The 22,394-nt window shown below is 42.8% G+C and overlaps 1 protein-coding gene across 2 annotated transcripts in view; it reads left to right on the top strand.

The window, feature by feature from the left end:
* Positions 1-22,394, top strand: part of ATXN10 (ataxin 10) — an 89,267-nt gene that overhangs the window by 28,951 nt on the left and 37,922 nt on the right. Inside the window, exons 4-7 of one of the 2 annotated variants that reach the window (XM_058191347.1) lie at positions 8,718-8,814; positions 10,304-10,468; positions 13,503-13,583; positions 20,270-20,414. In XM_058191347.1, the coding sequence (XP_058047330.1) occupies positions 8,718-8,814; positions 10,304-10,468; positions 13,503-13,583; positions 20,270-20,414 (488 nt within the window). The remainder of the gene's footprint in view (positions 1-8,717; positions 8,815-10,303; positions 10,469-13,502; positions 13,584-20,269; positions 20,415-22,394) is intronic. The other variant, XM_058191348.1, reaches the window with a different exon arrangement.

The raw sequence follows: 22,394 nt of genomic DNA, 5'->3' as shown, positions 1-22,394 counted from the left end.
TATACCCCGCCCTTCTCCGAAGACTCAGGGCGGCTTACAGTGTATAAGGCAATAGTCTCATTCTATTTGTATATTTTTACAAAGTCAACTTATTGCCCCCCCAACAATCTGGGTCCTCATTTTACCTACCTTATAAAGGATGGATTATGGGAGAGGCCAATCATCTCCAAGCCTTACTCCTGAGTCGTCCTTTCGGTTTTAACTCTTCTTGCCTTCTGGCAGCTCTGCGCATGCGTGCACTGGGAACAGGCTCCCCCTGTTACTCTGCCTTGCTCAGGTCCGACTCTGGAGCCTCCGGAGGCAGCACGTACCTCCCAGATGGCCCTTTCTCTGCCTCCGATGCAGAGCCCTCGTCCGAGCCTTCCCCAGACTCCAGGATTGGCCCATGTTCCACCCCAACCTCTTCACTGTCCGACTCTGCTGCCAGCTTCGCAGGCCGGCGGTGGGCCATAACACTTACAACAGTTTGTTTAGTGACCGTTTATAAAGTTACAACGGCACTGAAAAACGCGACTTAACGACCGTTTTTCACAGCTACAACCTTTGCAGCTTCCCCTATGATCATGTGATCAAAATTCAGATGCTTGGCAACTGACTCACATTTATGACGGTTGCAGTGTCCCAGAGTCATGTGATCCCCTTTTGGGAACTTGGGACAAGCAAAGTCAGGGGGAAGCCAGATTCATTCAACAATCAAGGTTACTAACTTATCAACTGCTGTAATTCACCTAACAACTGGGGCAAGAAAAGTCGTAAAAATGGGGCAAAACTCACTTAACAAATGTCTCGCTTAACAACATACATTTTGGGCTCAGTTGTGGTCATATGGCAAGGACTACCTCTATTTTGTCGTAAACATCAAGTTGTCCCATCTGCTTATATACAAGACAGAAGGAAGACGGTTGCTTTAAGGAGTTGCCAGCAGATGGTGCTATTTACTCCGGAGGATTTTCTCCTGCTGGAATGCACTTTGCCATTACATAAATCACATTGTATTGCATTTAAAAATTAGGCGCATAAGTGACTGTTTCCTTTAAAAACGGTATAAACATTAAAAGAATATAATTCTGAAGAGTTTTGTTGCAATAGTGCTGTTTACTTCTTCTTGTAACATGATGATTATAAACAGTAGTGGGATTCAAGTAATTTAACAACCGGTTCTCTGTCCTAATGATTTCTTCCAACAACCAGTTTGCCAAACTGCTGAGAAAGTTAACAACCGGTTCTCCCGAAGTGATGCGAACTGGCTGAATCCCACCACTGATTATAAATCTTAATTAGGGTGTATGAACTTGCACATTTCATCAGTATCTGAAATGGGGGAGATACTATTGAGAGCCGTTGTTCCAGAAGGAAGAGGAAAAGGCCCTGATATAAACATCTGCACACTTATTTTTAAAGAGATCTGTATTTTTTTCTCTCCAAATGCCATGCAAACATAGGAGTTGGAACTGAGTCCTTTAACCATATCAGCTTCCTTTGTTTTTGTGTTTGACCCCCAGTTGCCTCACAGGGCCATTTGCCTGTTTACTTTTAAAATGTAGACAGTCAATTTTATATGATTCAATCTGGAAGTTTACTGCAGAAAAAACAATGGCTACCAACCTGCCTTCCATTGAGGACCTGTATACTGCACGAGTCAAAAAGAAGGCTGTGAAAATATTTACAGACCCCCTCACATCCTGGACATAAACTGTTTCAACTCCTACTCTTAAAATGATGCTATAGAGCAGGGGTCTCCAACCTTGGTCCCTTTAAGACTTGTGGACTTCAACTCCCAGAGTTCAAGTCCACAAGTCTTAAAGGGACCAAGGTTGGAGACCCCTGCTATAGAGCACTGCATACCAGAACAACTAGACACAAGAACAGTTTCTTCTCAAATGCCATCACTCTGTTAAACAAATAATTCCTCAACACTGTCAAACTATTCACTAAGTCTGCACTACTATTAACCTTCTCATCGTTCCTATTAGCCATCTCCTCCCACTTATGACTGTATGACTGCAACTTTGTTGCTTATGTCCTTACAATTTATATTGATATTGTTTCCTGATCACTTATTTGTACCCTATGACTATCATTAACTGTTTTTACCTTAGAATTCTTGATTAAGGTATCTTTTCTTTTATGTACACTGAGAGCATATGCCCCAAAGACAAATGCCTTGTGTGTCCAATCACACTTGGCCAATAAAAAATTCTATTCTATTCTATTCTATTCTATTCTATTCTATTCTATTCTATTCTATTTTATTCTATTCTTAAAAAAAATAGATTGCATGTCATTGGGAAAGTTGGAGAGTTGGGAGTTTTGGCCACTAGAGGGCACTGTGATATGCTGTTTCAGAACGCATGGCTAGAATTAGGACTCCCTTAAGTTACCATGAATGGTAATTCTGCAGCCCTTTTAATGGGAAAGTGTTAAGACATGACATTCAACTTTTTCCTTTTAAAAGAGAGACCTTTTAAAGCAGTTGATCATATTCCTCCCTCTTTTTCTTGTTTGCCTGCATATTGGATCCCTACTCCCTGTTATCAGCTGAACTGCGGTTAGTTGCGGCTTGTTCTGGAATTGGAAACGCAAAGTGGGTTTTTCCCATGCTACGTTTTGTAATCCAGACTTCGTGACTACCTTCCACCTGTGATGGTTGTGCTTTCTTAGTCAGATATCTGTATTGTTTTTTTATGAGTAATGAATTTCTAGTTGTAAGGGATGTTAACGTTATTTTTTTTACTTTTTTAAAATTTACATTTATATCCCGCCCTTCTCCGAAGACTCAGGGCGGCTTACAGTATGTAAGGCAATAGTCTCATTCTATTTGTATGTTTACAAAGTCAACTTATTGCCCCCCCAAACAATCTGGGTCCTCATTTTACCTACCTTATAAAGGATGGAAGGCTGAGTCAACCTTGGGCCTGGTGGGATTCGAGCCTGCAGTAATTGCAGGCTGCTGTGTTTTAATAACAGGCTATCTTACAGTCTGAGCCACCACGGCCCTACATATTGAATGTAGGTTCTCGACAACTCTTCCAAATGGGATGACTTTCTTAGGAAAAGCTTTTGGCTATTTGTTGTATTACTTCTTGGAATAAAAACAAGACACCAGAAGGGCAGGCCCTCGTGAATCTTTTTGTTTCATAGGAATTCATTTCTCAGTCTTTCAACAATTTCCAGAATGGCTTAAATTAAATAGCATGATTTGTGTTTGGGGAGTATTTAAGTTCAGCAAAATGAGGATTACTCGGTAGAATTGTCTCCGCTGTGAGCCAATATTCACAAAATGGAAGTTAAGTTCAAATCTATTTTAATATTGACATTTTGTTCAATTTCATACTGCATGTATATGTGTGTATGTGCATTTTGGAGTCCAAGTGGATAGTCACTTCAATATGAGCCAAGAAGAGTGTGTGGCAACAACCAAAAAAGCCAATGCAATCCTAGGCTGCATTAACAAAGCGATAGAATCGAATCACCTGACATGTTAGTACCGCTTTACAAAGCCTTAGTAGGCCACACTTGGCATACTGCATCCTGTTTTGGTCACCACAATGTAAAAAGATGTTGAGACTCTGGAAAGGAGAGCAACAAAGATGATTTGGGGGCTAAAGACTAAAACATATAAAGAATGGTTGCAGGCATTGGGTATGTCTAGTCTAGTGAAAAAAAGGATGAGGGGAGATATAATAGCAGTGTTCCAGGATTTGAGGGGCTGCCACAAAGAAGCAAAACTATTGTCCAAAGCACCAGAAGGCAAGACAAGATACGATGGATGGAAACTAATCAAGGAGATAAGACATCTAGAACTAAGGAGAAATTTCCTACCGGTGAGAACAACCAACCAGTGGAACTGCTTGCCTGTTGTGTCCCACTCCTCCTCTGACGGCCGGGTCTGGGAAGTCTGTATCAAGCGTGGCTATGAAGCCTCTGCAGCTTTGCCAAATTCCTGTCAGAGTTCTCAGGGCAGGCAGGAATCTAAAGTGTGACTTCAGCAACCAGATAAGACTTTGCCTGACTCAAGGAATGCCAAAAAGCAGATCCTTTATATAGGCCATGGGGTGTGGCTCCATGACTCAGCACTTATCCAGGCCTGCCCCTCCCTTCCTTTTGCTGACGTCGCCTCTCCATTCTCCGGAAGCGGGAATCAGCCCACCTTTCATCTACCTGCTCAGCTGCCGGCAATTCTAGCTCGTGGCTGGCTTCATGCTCATATGCTATAGGAGGGAGGTTTGTTTGCTCAGTCTGTCTGGGCATGGTGCCAGGGCTGGGGGCTGGAGGCATGCCAAGCCATTCCTCTTCACTATCAGTCTCTGGCTGAGATAGCAGGAGATGGGAGGGGCCCGGCTGCGGAGAGGAGGGCGGGCAAGGCACAACATTGCCTTCAGAAGTTGTAGGTGCCCCATCACTGAGGCTTTCGAGAAGAAACAGCCATTTGATTGAAATGGTATAGACTCTCCTGCTCGAGCAGGCGGTTGGACTAGATCAGAGGTCTTCAAACTTGGCAGCTTTAAGACTTGTGGACTTCAACTCCCAGAATTCTCCAGGGAGTTGAAGTCCACAAGTCTTAGAGCTGCCAAGTTTGAAGACCTCTGGACTTGATGCTCCTTCCAACTCTTGTCATTTTATGTTCTATGTGCTTATTTAATCAAATTTAATCAAATTTTATTTTTTATTTATTTAATCAAATTTTTTATACCGCCCTATCTCCCAAAGGACTCAGGGCGGTTTACAGCCAGATAAAAATACAGAAATCATACACAATAAAAACTAATTAAAAAACTTATTTAAATAGACCAAAATTTAAAATTACAATTAAAATGATAAAACCCCATTACCTAAAGATTAATAATTAACCCCAGTTAAAATTAAATAAAACTTTTAGTCCAGTCCCGCTTGGATAAATAAATGCGTTTTCAGCTCACGGCGAAAAATCGTGCACCTTGGAGCAAGTTCTTAACCTCGAGGAGCTCCACAGTGGATAAGCCAGTGTTAACATTGAATTCTTACTACATTTGGCTTGTTTGGGAATGAAAAACTAGGAAGATAAAACTCAAGAATGTTTTCTTGCCGGGGATCTCTTGACGCACTTAGTTCTTTCTGCTGAATGAAGAGTCGAGGGTGAGTATCGGAAGGAAGCACAACTGCTTTCCAGAATTCTGGTTTGTCTTTTTGTCTGAATACAGATTTATTGTTGATAGCAGTTGTTGATAGCAACGTTTTGTGTGTATGCAGATCTTCAAGTCAGTCTTGACTCCTGTGGACTGCCTCAGATGCAATTTTCTTGGCAAGATTTTGGACGTGGTTTTTTTGCCATTGCCTCCTTCCTTGGGCTGAGAAAGGATGACTGACCCAAAGTCACTTAGCTGGCTTTGGGTTTAAGGCAGAACTTACAGCCTTCTAGTTTCTAGACTGTTGCTTTCATACATAAATACATACATACATACATACATACATACATACATACATACATACATACATAGAAGAGGGAGTCGGGCTGTTCTCCAAAGCATCTGAGGGCGGGACAAGAAGCAGTGGGTGGAAACTGATCAAGGAAAGAAGAAACTTAGAACGAAGGAGAAATTTCCTGACAGAACAATTAATAAGTGGAACGACTTGCCTGCAGAAGTTGTGAATGCTCCAACATTGGAAGTTTTTAAGAAAATGTTGGATAACCATCTGTCTGAGATGGTGTGGGGTTTCCTGCCTGGGCAGGGGGTTGGACTAGAAGGTCTCCAAGGTCCCTTCCAACTCTGTTGTTATATTATTATATTGTATTGTATTGTATTGTATTGTATTGTATTGTATTGTATTGTATTATATATTATATTATATTATATTATATTATATTATATTATATTATATTATATTATATTATATTATATTATATTATATTATATTATCTATCATGAGTCTAACATACATATATACATACGTACATATGTACCCTGGTACCCTAATTTTAAATTGTCTTTCTGTTTGCTTCAAGAAGCAAGGTATCCAGGCCCTTCTACCACAGCTGATTCAGCACCTTTCAGAGAATTAGAATTAAAATTAGAATAGAATAGAATAGAATAGAATAGAATAGAATAGAATAGAATAACAGAGTTGGAAGGGACCTTGGAGGTCTTCTAGTCCAACCCCCTGCACAGGCAGGAAACCCTACACCACTTCAGACAAATGGTTATCCAACCTCTTCTTAAAAACTTCCAGTGTTGGAGCATTCACAACTTCTGGAGGCAAGTTGTTCCACTGATTAATTGTTCTAACTGTCAGGAAATTTCTCCTTAGTTCTAGGTTGCTTCTCTCCTTGATTACTTTCCACCCATTGCTTCTTGTCCTGCCTTCAGGTGCTTTGGAGAATAGCTTGACTCCCTCTTCTTTGTGGCAACCCCTGAGATATTGAAACACTGCTATCATGTCTCCCCAAGTCCTTCTTTTCATCAAACTAGACATACTCAGTTCCTGTAACCGTTCTTCACCTCCAGCCCCCTAATCATCTTTGTTGCTCTTCTCTGCACTCTTTCTAGAGTCTCCACATCTTTTTTACACTGGATGCAATATTCCAAGTGTGGCCTTACCAAGGCATTATAAATATAATGAGTATATAATACTGATTACAGTTTCCAGGGCCTGGCAATCAACACTTCCAACTGCTTTCCTAGTATCTGGCTATCTATATTTTAATAGATAATTAAATGCCACCTCTGAAACAAGGGAGAAATTGAGTATTTATTGATTTTTTTCCAGAAATGCCCTTTTTCTGAATGTTGTGGCTGTCTCCAAACTTTGCTTGTTTGGTTGATTTTTAGAAGTCTGATTTTTAGAAGTTTAGAAGTTGTTCTTCTAACTTTAAATCTATTGGCCTTTCCTTGATCAAAGCTACCGAATGAATTTTTTTTTTACTGAAAATCAATTTTTTAAAAACCCCAAATCATACAGAGAGGAAGATTTATATAATGTATGTAATATCTAAAACTAGCATACTGGATGCATTTGAAAGAAAGCAAATTCTGGCGATGGAATATGCTGGCTTCAATTTTCCCCGTATGGAGATCTGAGGGGTGTTGAGTTCCTTGACTGCAAATTGCAGCGGTTTGCCAAACTGTCTAAAAATAAAGAGGGTAGTGAGTGACTTCAATATTTTTCCTTTTGAAATATTGCTATTTTACACCATGCAGCCTATAATAATCCTGTTCCTGCATTGGATTTCTCTTTTCCTTCCATTGTCTATTTGCTCACTTGTCCAAGTCACCGTAACTGTCAACGTTCTGTCGTGTGCTTGATTTAAATAATTCATTGTATAAATATTTGGGGGGGGGTGTCAAACTATTAAGAAAATGACAAATTATACGGTGTAGAATTCACAATGTTTTGTTACCTGGCTGACCTTGAGATTTTATTTTATTTTAAGTTTCCCTTTCAAACGAAAAAGGATTCACATCCGATACTGTTTTGCAAGTAAAACCTATGTCCCGCAACCTATTAAGGCAATATCTCTATTAAGGGAAATCAGCAGTAATAGCTTCTGCTTAACGTAAATTTTAAATAAATCTAGCATTACTTAAATCTACTTGCGCACGTCTAGAGAGTCACTGTGTTGGGAGTTAAATACAGTACATATTTGAAGTAGAACAGCTCCAAGTTCTTTCTCTAGGCTACCAGTATATAAACTCGCGGTGTCATGTTGTCACCACATGTTTTCCCCCTTTCGCTAAACTGGGGTGGGCGTGGCCAGCGCGTGACGCATCCGGCCCATGGGCTGCGAGTTTGACACCCCTGCTCTAGGCATTGAAAAATGGAGTCATTTACGATGTGTTTTGGGGTCAGCCTTCGCATGAATCGAAACGCAGATCTGCAAGGATTGTCTTTTCAAGAAATTCTCACAGTAATCCCACATACAGGTGGGCACTGGGTTGATGAGCCCCCTAGGATTAGCTTCGAATTGCTATAATAGAACCCAATCCTTGACTGCATTCCTATAAAGTGGGTTATCCTTTATTCCTTTTAGTGAGTCCATTCCTCTACTTTTCTTTTTAAGGAAGAAAGAAGAAGAGGCAATGAGTTAGTCTGATAAGGCTGTTATTGTTAGTTGCAAAGTCCGATCCATCACGACCCCATGGACAACGTTCCTCCAGGCCTTCCTGTCCTCTACCATCCTCTGGAGTCCATTTAAGCTCACACTGACTGCTTCAGTGACTCCATCCAGCCACCTCGTTCTCTGCCGTCCCCTTCTTCTTTTGCCCTCAATCTTTCCCAGCATTCGGCTCTTCTCCAGTGAGTCCTTCCTTCTCATTAGGTGGCCAAAGAATTTGAGTTTCATCTTCAGGATCTGGCATTCTAAAGAGCAGTCAGGGTTGATCTCCTTTAGGACTGACCGATTTGACCCAAGGGACTCGCAGGAGTCTTCTCCAGCACCAGAGTTCAAAGGCCTCAATTCTTCGGCGCTCAGCCTTCCTTAGGGTCCAACTTTGCAACTAGGAACACCATAGCCTTGTCTGATAAGGACAGACCTATAATTCATGAAGTAGGCTCTGTGCATTACATAGTTGATGAACTTGCTTCTGAGGTTGAGAGACAAAAAGCTGGTGGTTGGTAAATAGGAAAAGAAGCTGGCCACGCTGTTCCTAATAACCCCCCTTTTAATATTAGGGATGTGTTTAGAATTCTTTAATGGAAGCAATTTCCTTCTTTGACATGTATCTTTTTTTTCTCTCTTCTAGCTTTTCGTTGTGGCCTCCAATTTCTTGGAAATATTGCAACAGGGAACCGTGACTCCCAGAATTCAATATGGAAACTTGCTTTCCCTTCTCTTTTCTTGTAAGCATTTGCAGGTGTCACCTTTTTCTCACAAAAATGGGTAGAGTTGCTTGAAGGTGCTTTAATTGTGCTTGATTTTAAGCTTCATTGACATTGTTTGCAAGTCTTAAAGTTCTTTGGAGAAGAAAAAAAACTGGGGGAATAAGGGATTTGGGAATATATTCTTGTGGCTTTCTTCCTCCACGTTAACTTAAAGAGTCAAAATGAGAGTTTCTGTTTTAGATTGGATTAAATTGGATTGCAGGACCATGAGCTTTTCCCTGCGGCTTACAGATTTATGTTTAATCAAATGCAGGTAGGTGGTTTCTCCATCTGAGGCAAGATCTGCTTTCTATCATCTGTAGTTGCAGAAGTTGAAATTCCTTCAGGTTTGGATATATATATATCCAAACCTGAAGTGTTGAATATATACCTGAATATAGTGAATACCTGGACTAAATAAATAAGTAAAAATGTCAACAGAAAGTTGGGTGATTCCTTGAAAAACGTTGAACTGTTACAGTGTCTATTGGGTTTTTAAAAGGCAATTAAAGTGGGCCTTAGAAGCAGAGACATTGTGAACTATTCTCTCGAATAATTTGGTGGTTGATTGAAACCGAGTTATTTTGTTGATCTCAATTAAATTGTGCTTTATACTATAGCACAAGGGACACGGTGGCTCAGTGGCTAAGATGCTGAGCTTGTCGATCGAGAGGTCGGCAGTTCAGCGGTTCGAATTCCTACTGCTGCGTAACGGGACGAGCTCCCGTTACTTGTCCCAGCTTCTGCCAACCTAGCAGTTCGAAAGCACGTAAAAAATGCAGGTAGAAAAATAGGGACCACTTTTAGTGGGAAGGTAACAGCGTTCCGTGCGCCTTTGGCATTCAGTCATGCCAGCCACATGACCACGTTGATATCTTCGGACAGCGCTGGCTCTTCGGCTTTGAAACGGAGATGAGCACCGCCCCCTAGAGTCGGGAATGACTAGCACATATGTGCGAGGGGAACCTTTACCTTTACCTTTACTATAGCAGGGGTGTCTAGCTCACGTCGTCACGTGACGTATCACGACTTCCCCCGCCCTTTGCTAAACCAGGCGTGGGCATGACCAACGTGTGGTGCATCCGGGCCACGAGTTTGACAGCTCTGTACTATAGTACTCTGTTGTCATTAATACTTGCATATTTTTTTAACCGTATTTATAAAAGTAGGGTTTGTGAAATACTCAGAGTCGGTATGGATTGGAGCAATGTATAACCCTAGCAAATAGATAAATCAATATTCTGCCCTCAACATTATTTCTTACTGCTAAACGGTCCCACTCCCCCACCGTCTCTTCTTGCCGAAAATTTCCCAGCCTGCAACCATTTTTATTGTCCTGATTTGCATCTCTCTCCTTTTGTCAAAACGTTTCATAATAAATTCAGTTGTAAAAATATTATAGTTTAACCACTGCTCCCGTCAGTGACTGTTCTTGTTCCTTTCTCATCCTTTCTTTTCTTTTTAAAAGGAATTGTCTAAATCATCCAGATGAGAAGATCACTGATTATTGCTCTATGGTTCTTTTCACGTGCCTTAATCCGGAGCGAAACAAACAACTACAGGAACAAAACAACTTGAAAATTGCCCTCTGTGCCCTTCGAGCTTCCAGGAGATGCCCAGAATTGGAATGGTTGTACGTATTCTGTTCAACTTTTTCAAAACGGGTAACAAGGGGTCTTGCTTAGCTTTCAATAACCTTCCATTCTACAGGGTATAAGTTACAGCAGGGGTCTCCAACCTTGGTCCCTTTAAAACTTGTGGACTTCAACTCCCATAGTTCCTCAGCGAGCTTTGCTGGCTGTGGGACTCTGGGAGTTGAAGTCCACAAGTCTTAAAGGGACCAAGGTTGGAGACCCCTGAGTTACAGCTTTTTAAAATTCTTTTTAGCGCAGGCACTGTGAAAATGTTGTACTGATAGTGTATAACTGAATTAGAATTCTTTATTGGCCAAGTGTGATTGGTCACACAAGGAATTTGTCTTGGTGCATACGCTCTCAGTGTACATAAAAAGAAAAGATACATTCATCAAGGTACAACACTTACAACACTTAATGATAGTCATAGGGTACAAATTTAACACTTAATGATACAACACTTAATGATAGTCATAGGTTACAGTTAAGCAATCAGGAAACAATCAATTACAGTATAAATCATAAGGATACAAGCAACAAAGTTACAGTCATAAGTGGGAGGAGATGGGTGATGGGAACGATGAGAAGATTAACAGTAGTGCACATTTAGTAAATAGTTTGACAGTGTTGAGGGAATTATTTGTTTAGCAGAGTGATGGCATTCGGGAAAAAACTGTCCTTGTGTTTAGTTGTTCTGGTGTGCAGTGCTCTATAGCATCGTTTTGAGGGTAGGAGTTGAAACAGTTTATGTCCAGGATGCGAGGGGGTCTGTAAATATTTTCACAGCCCTCTTTTTGACTCGTGCAGTATACAGGTCCCCAATGGAAGGCAGGTTGGTAGCCATTGTTTTTTTAATTACATCTATTAAGCCTCTGTTCATCGAAGATAAGACCCTGAAATGGAATGTTGTATTGGCATTTTCTGACTTTTTATTAGTAGCACCTGGCTATGCTGCTCCTAGGTGCTTCTGTTGTTCTGCACTGTCCATCAAACTGCAGAAACAAATATGGGGACTGGGAAAGAAAACCAGGAGAAGCATTTTGGTTCGTGAAAGCCTATTTTACTTATCTGAAAGGAAGCTGGATTGTAATGATGGAGCTTATGATCAGAAATGTGATTCAAATTAAGGGCCGCTTTTTAATTACACCTATGTGGCTTGATCCAAACCATCAAGTGTCTAAAAAAAGGATTATCCGCCCCCCACCTCAAATGTAGTTTATTCACATTAGAAATTTTGGAGTGGCTCTTCAGACCCCAAAATATTGCACACATCTTAAGGTACACATTCAGTGAGAAATTCTCTGAGAATAGAGTCCAGCATGAGTTCAAAAGCTTGGAAGAATAAACCTCTGGTCCTGGTGAACGAGTCAGATTGTATCCTGCAACATTTTAAAGCTCTGAGCTTGTGTTTGGGGGTTCATACATCATGGGGTTACCTCAAAGGAGCCATGTTATGATTATTGTTGTTAGTTGCGAAGTCATGTCCAAACTATCGCAACCCCATGGACAACATTCCTCCAGGCCTTCCTGTCCTCTACCATCTTCTGGTGTCCATTTAAGCTCACGACGACTGCTTCAGTGACTCCATCCAGCCACCTCATTCTCTGTTGTCCCGTTCTTCTTTTGCCCACAATCGTTCCCAGCATTAGGCTCTTCTCCAGTGAGTCCTTCCTTCTCATTAGGTGGCCAAAGTATTTGAGTTTCATCTTCAGGATCTGGCCTTCTAAAGAGCAGTCAGGGTTGATCTCCTCTAGGACTGACCAGTTGGATTGCCTTGCAGTCCAAGGGACTTGCAGGCGTCTTCTCCAGCACTAGAGTTCAAAGGCTTTAATTCTTTGGGGCTCGGCCTTTCTTATGGTCCAACTTTCACAGCCATACATTGCAACTGGGAAAACCATAGCCTTGAGTATATGCACTTTTGTTGGCAGGGTGATGTCTCTGCTTTTTAGTACGCTGTCTAGATTTGCCATAGCTTTCCTCCCCAAGGAGCAAGCGCCTTTTAATTTCTTGGCTGCAGTCCCCATCTGTGGTGATCTTGGAGCCCAGGATAATAAAATCTGTCACTACCTCCATTTCTTCCCCATCTATTTGGCAGGAATTGAGAGGGCCAGATACCATGATCTTAGTTTTCTTAATGTTGAGTTTCAAGCCATGTTACGATGCCATCATGCAAATGAAGTGAATTGTGTAATTATGTCATATAGTTACTGATGTTGCATGACTGATGTTATTTATGGTTGAATTTTTGTACAGTCAGTAAATCTTGCAGTATTTATGTGGCGGTTCCCTGAGGACATGTGAGCCATAGCTAGACAATCGTCTTTTTCTATGTAGGAAGAATTTATATCTCTTATCTTTTTTCTGCCTCCCTCCCTTACTTCCTCCCAATTTTTCTCTACTGACTTTTGGTATTGTCAATTTGCATGGAACAGGATTTATTTTGGGGTAGTTGCATATTTTAATAAAATGATGGATGAGCCAGGCCTGTCTATACCTTTTAAATACTTTTAGCCTTTCGAATTCTGGAAAAAAATATATAATGACAATGATAGAATCTGGCTTATTTCTATGGAAGATGTTTCCGCCAGAACAGCTACTTATTTGGTACAGTTCTTTGGATGTCAGAGTAATCTTTTTGCAGGAATGAGAGACGAAAAAGTCCGAAAGTTAGCCTTTGCTAGCTATGGAATACATGCTCAGTGGGTCCAACTCACCACGTTTTAGATTTTTTAAAAAAATCAACGTAAAATTAACGTTTTGGCTGTTTTTAAAGAAATTGAGGATCAGTGAACATATATCTCCATTTTGGACTTTTAAAGCAATTCCTGATTTACCCATTTACACACTGGAGGGAGAATATTCATAATTTTATAATTCTGTTACCTGGCTATAACTTAGTGGTGCTGTAAGAAATATAACCTGACTGCTATCAGTGTGAACTACATTAATGCAGTGCAGAGGTGTTAACTTAATTGTTTATTTATAACCAACAACAACACGTCCTTCAGTTTTATGTGTTTTTCCTAATTTCAGGACCTTGATTGTTAACAGCCATTTGCTGAAGTGCCCCAAGTTGGTCAAAGACCTCTATGCCAAACTGAGCGATCCAGAAAGGTAACCCCAAAAACCAGTGTGGGTTTTAGTAGTTAGCATACCATCTAGAGTATCCTGTTCACATGATTTGAGGGGGGGGGGGAGAGGGGGGAAACGGTGTGGTTTTATAGTTGGCACGGAATCCCTAAATACATGTTTCTGTGTCAGTAATGGTTTTAAATTGGTTGGTTAACGTTACAATTCAGCCGCAACTGGCAACGATTTGGATAGGAGTTGCAGAGTCCAGGTTGGCGCCCTGACTTTCTAAAGAAATGCGCAGGCTGGGGATAAACGAAGGGAAGATTTCATGCTTGGGCCCCGATTTCATGAGAGCGTCGTGCCCTGCTGCGTGGAAATGACTCGACCTAACCTCTCATTTCGTAGCTGGAGCGGAAAAAAATAGAATAAAAATAAAAAAACAGCAAAGTGTCTCAGATACCTTCTGTTGTGTCTTGCCCGCCCTCAGAGCAGCCGGGGCCTTCTTACCTGCTCCCGCACACTGAGGAATGTATGCCTCCCGGTCCCAGTCCTGGCTCCATGCCCACACAAACTGCAGAAGGAGAATCTCCCTGCCCCAGCCCTGACTCCATGCCCAGGCAAACGGAGCAGCTAGACCCCTCCCCCTCCTCCACAGCAGGTGAGCCTGAGGAGGGTTTATTACCAACAGCTGATTGGTGTGACCCTCGCATCAGAAGATTGGAGAGGCGGAGGCTACAGAGGAAGGAGGGCAGGCCTTAATGAGTGCTGAGTCATGGAGCCACACCCCATGGCCTATATAAAGGATCTGCTTTCTGGCAGTCTCTGAGTCAGGCAAAAGTCAAACTTATCTTGCTGAAGTCACTTACTGGTCTCCTGCCTGCTCTGAGGACTTTGCTAGGACTTTGGGCAGAGCTGCAGAGGCACGCCTGATTCGGATTTCCCGGACCCAGCCGTCAGCGGAGGAGTGGGACACGACACCTTCAACCCTCCAGCCAAATGAAGGGCAACCCCGCCATCAGTCATGTCTCCTTACAAACAAGCCGGCACATGAAATGAAACGAGAGAAAGATACATTAGCAAAGTGAAGAAGATTAGAAATACCAGACAGGATGTTTTGGGTATCAGTAATGCGCTAATAGGATTGTATTTTTCTCTGACCAGCTTTTTTAATCAATCACACGATAGGCATCCTAGTCCTTACCCATCATAATGATACTTTGAAAGCATTCAATAGAAATCATGATTTTGGTTCAATAAGAGTGCACAGATTTTTAACTAGGATTATTAGCGCATACTGGGGGATAGCTTGCACCGAAACATTAAAAAAAAGCATCATAACCTAACTTAGTCAGTGATTAGCTTCCAACCAGGGTTCGCAAACTGTCCAGATGCTGGTTTCACTTCTAGTTCATGCCAACGGTGATATGCAACTGTGGTTAAAAAACACAGGAATCCTGAACAACTAGGCAATAATGTTAAAAACATTAACCATCCAGATAATTAAAATGTAAAAATGGTTTGAAAATCTATAACATATCTTTGTTCCTTGGTTTATGCAACTGCACCGTATGATACGTTGGGGATAACTTGAGCACGGCTCCAGGCGTGGGGTCTCATCTTCAAAATCCTGCAACGCTTGGACTAGAAGACATCAGCGCTTCCCTGGTCGCGTTGCCCTGCCTGTTCATAATCATCTTAACCTAAGGCAGGGATGTCAAAATCGGTTTCATTGAAGGGTTGTGTTTGCCCTCGGGGGCCTGGGGTAGACATGGCTGGGGTAGGCATGGTCGGGGTGGGTGTGGCCAGCTTGACGCCACTCATGTCGGGGTCACCTGTGGTGGCCAAGTGCTAAGGCAGGACTTCCCTCAGACCCTCCCTTGCTCTCATTATAATCTTCCTTCCTTCCTTCCTTCCCTCCCTCCCTCCCTCTTCATTCTCCTTCCTTCTTCCTTCCCCTCTTTCCTTATTTTTCCTTCCTTGTTCTCTCTTCCCATCTTCCCATCTTTTTCCTTTGTCTTTCCTCTTTCCCTTTCTCCCTTTCCTGTCCCTTCTTGCATGCTCAAATGCAAAAGGGGAAACATTTCTCCTTTTGTTTTGCTTTTAGTTCGTTTTGCCCCGCTGGCAAAGGGCTGCAGGAGTCCGTCGTGGCCGAAAACGGGGCGAGCTCCATTTTCGCTGACAGAGGCATTGCAGGCCGGTCCTTTGCTGTTTCCAGGGCGGCCCCGCAGGCCAGATCTAAGCACCCCGGGGGGGGCTTGAGTTTGACACCCCTGACCTAAGGCATCCAAAAAGCAGTCCGAAAGCCTTCCTACCTCAGGCTGTGTGGAAATCATTGATGCTCGGTCTATATTTGTGGATGGGGACCATCCATCAGATAAGCGTCCTCTCGGCTTTCTGCGGAGTGTCGCAACCTCCGCCATTTACTCTGATACCAAGTCTGTGTGTGGACCTCCTTACCTCTGCAAGAGTCAACTGTGGTTAAAAGTTTCTAAAAAAATGGAAATTGGGACTAATGGTGTGGGCAGACTGGGACTGGCTCTGGAGCAGCGTGCCCCATCCCCTGATGTGCTCTTAATGATAAAGCAGAGGTTGGATGCTAGTTCCGCAGCTGGTACACTCCTGTTGCTGGCAGTGAAAGGGAAAATATTTCCGCAAACAAATCGAAACATAAAAGGCGGGATGGAAAATACTACTTTTCCTTTCTGCGTGCCAGCAAAAACCCAGAAGGGCCTTTGATGGAATGGCTGGTTCGCTTCAGATCTCCCTACTGTGCTCAGTAGGAGTGCGCTGTTAAAATATTTATTCTGATTTCTTTTTTTTTTAAAAAAAGAATCTGAATTCTCTGAATATTGGGAACTTTTTAGCCACCGCAGAAATTTCATCAGTTATAAATTAGTGGTAGCTTGCGTCTTTCATGATGAATGCTGTAATCCACAACCGTAATATCTCGTTTAATGGAATCCTTGATGGTCTCTGAGCTTGTTTGCTTGCTTCATTACAGACTAGATACGTAGAACATAGAATCATAGGGTTGAAAGGGATGTTGGAGGTCTTCTAGTCCAGGGGTCACCAACCTTTCGGACCTCAGGGACCACTAAATTCATAATTTCAAATCCCGCGGACCACTAATATGATCTGCCTAATGACCGGCTGGGTGGATGTGGCTAGGTGGGTCATGTGACTGGGTAGGCATGGCCAACTCAATGTCACTCACGTCAAGGGCCGCCTCACCGGCCTCTGCTCGCCCCTCCGCTCCCAGCTACTCCTCAACATCCCCACCCGGGCTCCTTAGGGCCCCAACAGGAAGCAGTTGTTGGAGCTAAGCAGCCACCATGAGAAAGAGTTGGCAAAACAACTCAGTTCAAATTGGATCTGACCGAGAAGGAGGCTCAGCAGAAGCACCTCACTGAGGACTAGGAGCATAGGCTTTCCAAGCAGAGGGAAGATCTAAGGGGGTGCAAGACCAGGTACCGGCTCCTGGAGGCTCAGCAGGCTGAGATGGTCAGCCAGTTCTAGGCCATGATGCTGTCCCACTGGAACAAGGTCCTCTGGCTCTTCACCACCAGCGGCATATCCCTCCAGCCTTTGCCCAAAGCCCCTCACCAGGAGGCTGAAGCAGACCCCAAGTCGGAATTTCTGCCCCCCTCCAACCCACACAAAAAGACCCCAAAGGGGAAGACTCTCTGCAGCAACACAAATGTTCATTGCACATATCCCGCCCAGGGGCCGCAGTTTGAGGACCCTTGATTTAGTGCAATATAAAAAATGCAAATAATTTTTCTGTGGACCACCAAAATTTTCTCACAGACCACCAGTGGTCCACGGACCACCAGTTGGTGACTGCTGTTCTAATCCAACCCCTTGCCCACAGCAGGAGATCTTATATTATTCTGGACAGATGATTCTCCTATCTCTTCTTGAAAACCTCCATTGATGGAGTACCCACAATTTACAGAGGCAATTTTAATTTAATTTCATTAAAACATTTAAAAATTTACTCTGCTAATTTTTTATTTTTTTTTGTAGCTTGGGTGATATTGCTGCTGGTTCCAATTACGGTAGCAAAGAAGGGCTACCTGTATTATCAAATTGCCCAGTAGCTCTTGTTAAAGGAGTACATACGCCAGCCTGTCTATTTTGATAAGCAGAATAGTTCTCCGTTCATCATATAAAAACTTACACCTTCTGCTCTGAAGAATGATTATTTCAAAAGTTAACCAGTTAACAATACGCCGCCTCGAAACTATCAGACAATACAAATAGAAATTTTCCTAAAGTTTTTAAAATTTATATCTTACCTGACTTCCCAGCACTATTTTAATACAGTGATTATTTTGGATTAGAAATTTTATATTTTTACTCAGCAAGTTTCAAGAACGTGAAGTTCTCAAGTGCTTATTATAAACTGAAGCTGCTGAACATTAATCCTCCTCTTCTCAGACCCCACCACTGACCTCTCCCAGTGTACTTCAACAATTTCTTAGTGGGTAGAAGGTTAGGTTGGAAAGAGCAGCTGAAAGGATTGCATATTAAAAATGATTTCATGTAATAGACACACATGTTTGCAAGAATAAGAGGTTCCCTTAAGGTGGAGTGTCTAGACTAAAAAGGGCCATAATTTATTCTGTATGTAAATTGGAACTGAGGTTGTGTATACCCGCCTAGGTATGCTTAGATTCATACAGCCCTCCGAGTCTTGCTGTAGCTGCTGATCAGCTCCCAGTTCTACCAGCATCAAGTTTTCTCTTTTACTTCTAACTATGGAACTGATATCCATTCCAACTGGTGGCAGGAATTGTTGTTAGGGATTCGAGTCTTTCTTTCCTTAGCGACAGTAATAGCATTTAGACTTACATACCGCCCAGTGGTGAAATCCTCCGCGGATTGCCATCGGTTTGCTGCCCCCATATGTGCGATGCACACTGAAAGCACTCTGTGCACGTGTGCAAGTACAGTGTATGTCAAAAGCACGCTGCATGTACGGGAGGGCATTACGAAAAAAATTAGTACAATTGCGGAGGCTACGGCCTACGTGGAGGAACACAAAGCCCTCCTGGAATCAGATGACCCAGGAATTGAAGAAGGGGAGGTTATAGACCATGGGGCGGAGGCGGCTGCCGCTGTTGCGGCCCTGGAGTTGGGCCAGGCTGAACCCAGAGTTCTGAGATCCAAAACTAGGAAGTGATAAAGATATTTGGTATTGTGTTGGTTTTCCTTATTCTCTTTTGTACGATATTCTGTTTATTTTTGACCCTTCTTTATTGCGTATCTAAGATTTGTAAACTTAGCTACTTCGTGTCACCTGTTTGCCATATGGCTGTTGTATGTGTTAAAAAATTTGAGTAAAATTCTTATCTTGCATAAGAAAAATGAAAATTTACCATACCTGATATGTATTTGTATAAACCTTTTTTGACCAATAAAAACTTTTTGAATAAAAAAAAAAAAAAAAAAAAAAGCACGCTGCATGCGCATGCACAATTCACACCAAATGCACGCTGCGCACGCATGCGCAATGCATACCAAATGCGTGCTTTACGTGGAAAAAGGAGGCTTAACATGGTAAGTAGAACAGCAAGGTGGGGGGAACAGCTGTGCCGCGCAATTTAAATTTGCGAGAAAGTAGGATTACCTGCTTTCTGGCGAATGTAAATCGTGCGGCACAGCTGATTGTCGGAAATACCGGTTGGGATGAACCAGTAGCTTTTATTACTATCAGTTCGCCCAAACCGGTGCAAACTGGTAGCATTTCACCCCTGGTACCGCCCCATAGGGCTTCACAGCATTCTCTGGGCAGTTTATAATGTCAACATATTGCCCCCAACAATCTGGGGTCCTCATTTTAGTGACCTCAGAAGGATGGAAGGCTGAGTCAACTGTGAGCCCTTGTCAGGATCAAACTCCAGACTGCGAGCAGAGTTAGCCTGCAATATACTGCATTCTAACCACTGCGCCACCAGGGCGCCTTTACTGAGTACGTATTACTTTACTGAGACAAGTAGAGTCAAATGGCTTCTGTTCCAATCCCTGAAAACTGTCGCAGCTCCACTAGATGGAACCCAAATTGGAGGTCTGCTGCACCCTGGAATTGAGGGTGCTGGAGAGGCGCTGCGCGGCTTGCCACACAGGTTAGGGAAGCTTCCCCACTGGCATGAGGGATTGTGCATGTGGGTCAGGTAGGTTGTGAGGGTATGAGAGGCACAGTGTGGGTTGGGGAGGGTGCGAAGATGCGTGTGAGAGGCACTGCACACGTCAGGCAGGGCACGCAAGAGACATGACGTGAGCAGGGAGGGTATGTGAGAGATGCTACCTGGGTTGTGGCAGGTGTCTAAAGGTGTGCAGGGATGTACAGGTAATTGGTGCAGCGTGAGGGGCTGGAGGGAGGATGCAGAGGTGGGAGAGATTCAGCCCAATGATTTGTGATCTTGCCTGTCGGCTTCCTCATTGACCTTTGGGGAAAGCCATCAGGGAAGTTTGCCGATATGATCCCGTGATCATGGGGCGCTTGGCAACCGATCGTCGGTGCAAATGGATTGCCAAGCACCCAGACCACAATCACACGGCCATGAGGGTGCTTGGATGGCTGGAACTCTGAAGTCCCGCTATAACGACCATTTGTGGGAACGATCACTGACCGAATGGTCATAGACTGAGGACTATCCAAATCGGCTTTGTACCTCAAGCTCTGTAACTCTTAGCAGCAGCCCTTCCTTTTTTTTGTTCCCTAGGACTTCCTTGTTAGAAGTAATTCTGTCAGAAATGAAGGAAAGTCGCATCCTAATCGGGGAAGAGATGGCCACGTTTCTGGCAGCGTCTTTTGAAGAGAAGTGTCAGTCGGTGCTAAGATTGGTCTCTGCCCCAAATGATGACGAGGTAAAGTTCTCCCCTCTTACATTAAAAGGGGAATTGTAAAATATAGCTTGGAGTTCTACACTGGAGCACCTGCACAAATCCTGGCAGCGTGATGGGCCCACATAGCAACGGGGCAGCCCTTCAGTCATGGTGTCACGCCTGCCATCTTACAGATTTTGACCCCCCCTCCACTTCAAAGAACATCTCTGGCTTTGTGACAATTCAGCTCAAGGGCAAGAACTTCCCTGCATACAACACCAGCCATACTTTGGTGGATAAATATTTTATCAGTCTTCCTTCCCGTAGAGCTCTCTTGGAATGTGAAGAGGTTAGACTAACATTCCTTGCACATATTTACCTACTTACAATACAGTGTCTAAGCCATAGTGAGTCTGGTGTGGAAAAAAAAAAGTACCGTATTTTTCTGAGTATAAGATGCACTTCCCCCCGCCAAAAGAGGGTGAAAATTTGGGTGCGTCTTATACACCGAATACAGCCCTGCCTATATGCCGGCCCCCATCCTTTGGCCTCTGCCTCCCAGCAATTTGCCTCCTTGCAGCAAAGAAGCAAACAGCCCTTTTCAGTTTCAGCTTCAGCATAGCCTGATTAGCACAAGCAGCTGATTGTCGGTTGGATCGGCCTCCCGACCACCAGCTGTTTCAGGCTGCAGGGATTGCCATTGCCTATTGCCGCCTCTGCGCGCCACAATTTTGGCCTCCGCTGTTTGCTGTTTGCTGCAAGGAGGCAAATTTCTGGGAGGCAGGGTCAGATTTTTTTTTCCCTTGTGCTAATCAGGCTGTGCTGAAACTGAAACAGGCTGTTTGCTGCAAGGAGGCAAATTGCTGGGAGGCAGGGTCAGATTGTTTTTTTCCTTGTGCTAATCAGGATGTACTGAAACTGAAACAGGCTGTTTGCTGCAAGGAGGCAAATTGCTGGGAAGCAGATTTTTTTTCTCTTGTTTTCCTCCCCCCAAAAAGTAGGTGCGTTTTATAGTCCGGAGCGTCTTATATTCCGAAAAATACGGTAAGCCCTCTAGTAAGAGATTTGCCATACAGTCAGTTTGTGTGACAGATTTGCTCCTTAAATTAAATTAAATTAAAAATTAAAATTTGCTCATGCCAACTCAAGTCACAAAGTAACGCACATCAATTGCAAGGATGTTGATGTTTACTGCAAGAAATGGGAAGTTGCTTTGTTTTCTTGCTTTCTAGAGGGGGGTGGGGGGCCGCTAGAAACCAAGGGAAAAGTTAGAAGACCCAGACTTTCGAGGGACAAAGATGGCAGGTGTGACTCCATGATCCAAGGGCTCATGCTTTGTTATCTATGACTCATAAAAAAAAGGGAGGGGCATTCTGACTGTGTGATCATGGCTGCCATCTTGACATCCTACCCAAGCCCCCATGGATAGCATTGCCAGAAAAATTGTGACTTTGTTTGCTGTCGGTATGCTTAAATGGGTGTAGTTTAGCAATAATGTAATCAACTCACATGCTAGTTGCATAACCTGCCTTCTTCAGTAAAAAATTTTGGAATTAACTTTCGTTTAGTTACTAGCTAATCAATCCCAAGCTAATTCTTGGGATGTTTAATAGCAAAAGACCTTGATAATTAGATAAAATTGGATAAAATCTATACTGTAGCACAAGCCTCTGCAAATTCAGCCTTCATTTTTAAAAAGTCTTCTTTTCTGCAAATGATAATTTGGCAATTGATAGAATTGGCATATATTAGTCCAGGTGTGGTTAGACAATGCCAAGAATGATTTAGCAGTTGAATAAATAAATGAGAATTTATCCTATTTCCGATATTCTAATACTGGTTAGACAGAAATATTTTTTTAAAAGCCCTTTCATTCAGAAATACTCTTTAACATACCAATTGAATAGTTATTAGAAGCTTAATATAAATTATGGTAGTTCAGCTATACAGATTCTTAGTGATCACAAATCGTGATCTTGGATCTGTGGGCTATCTAGCGAGAATTCCAGTATATTATCTTAG

The sequence above is a fragment of the Ahaetulla prasina genome, chromosome 7 (genome assembly GCF_028640845.1).
Source record: "Ahaetulla prasina isolate Xishuangbanna chromosome 7, ASM2864084v1, whole genome shotgun sequence".
Lineage (NCBI taxonomy): Eukaryota > Metazoa > Chordata > Lepidosauria > Squamata > Colubridae > Ahaetulla > Ahaetulla prasina.
Note: the sequence above shows the minus strand (reverse complement) of the source record. Positions and strands in the feature narration are given on the sequence as shown.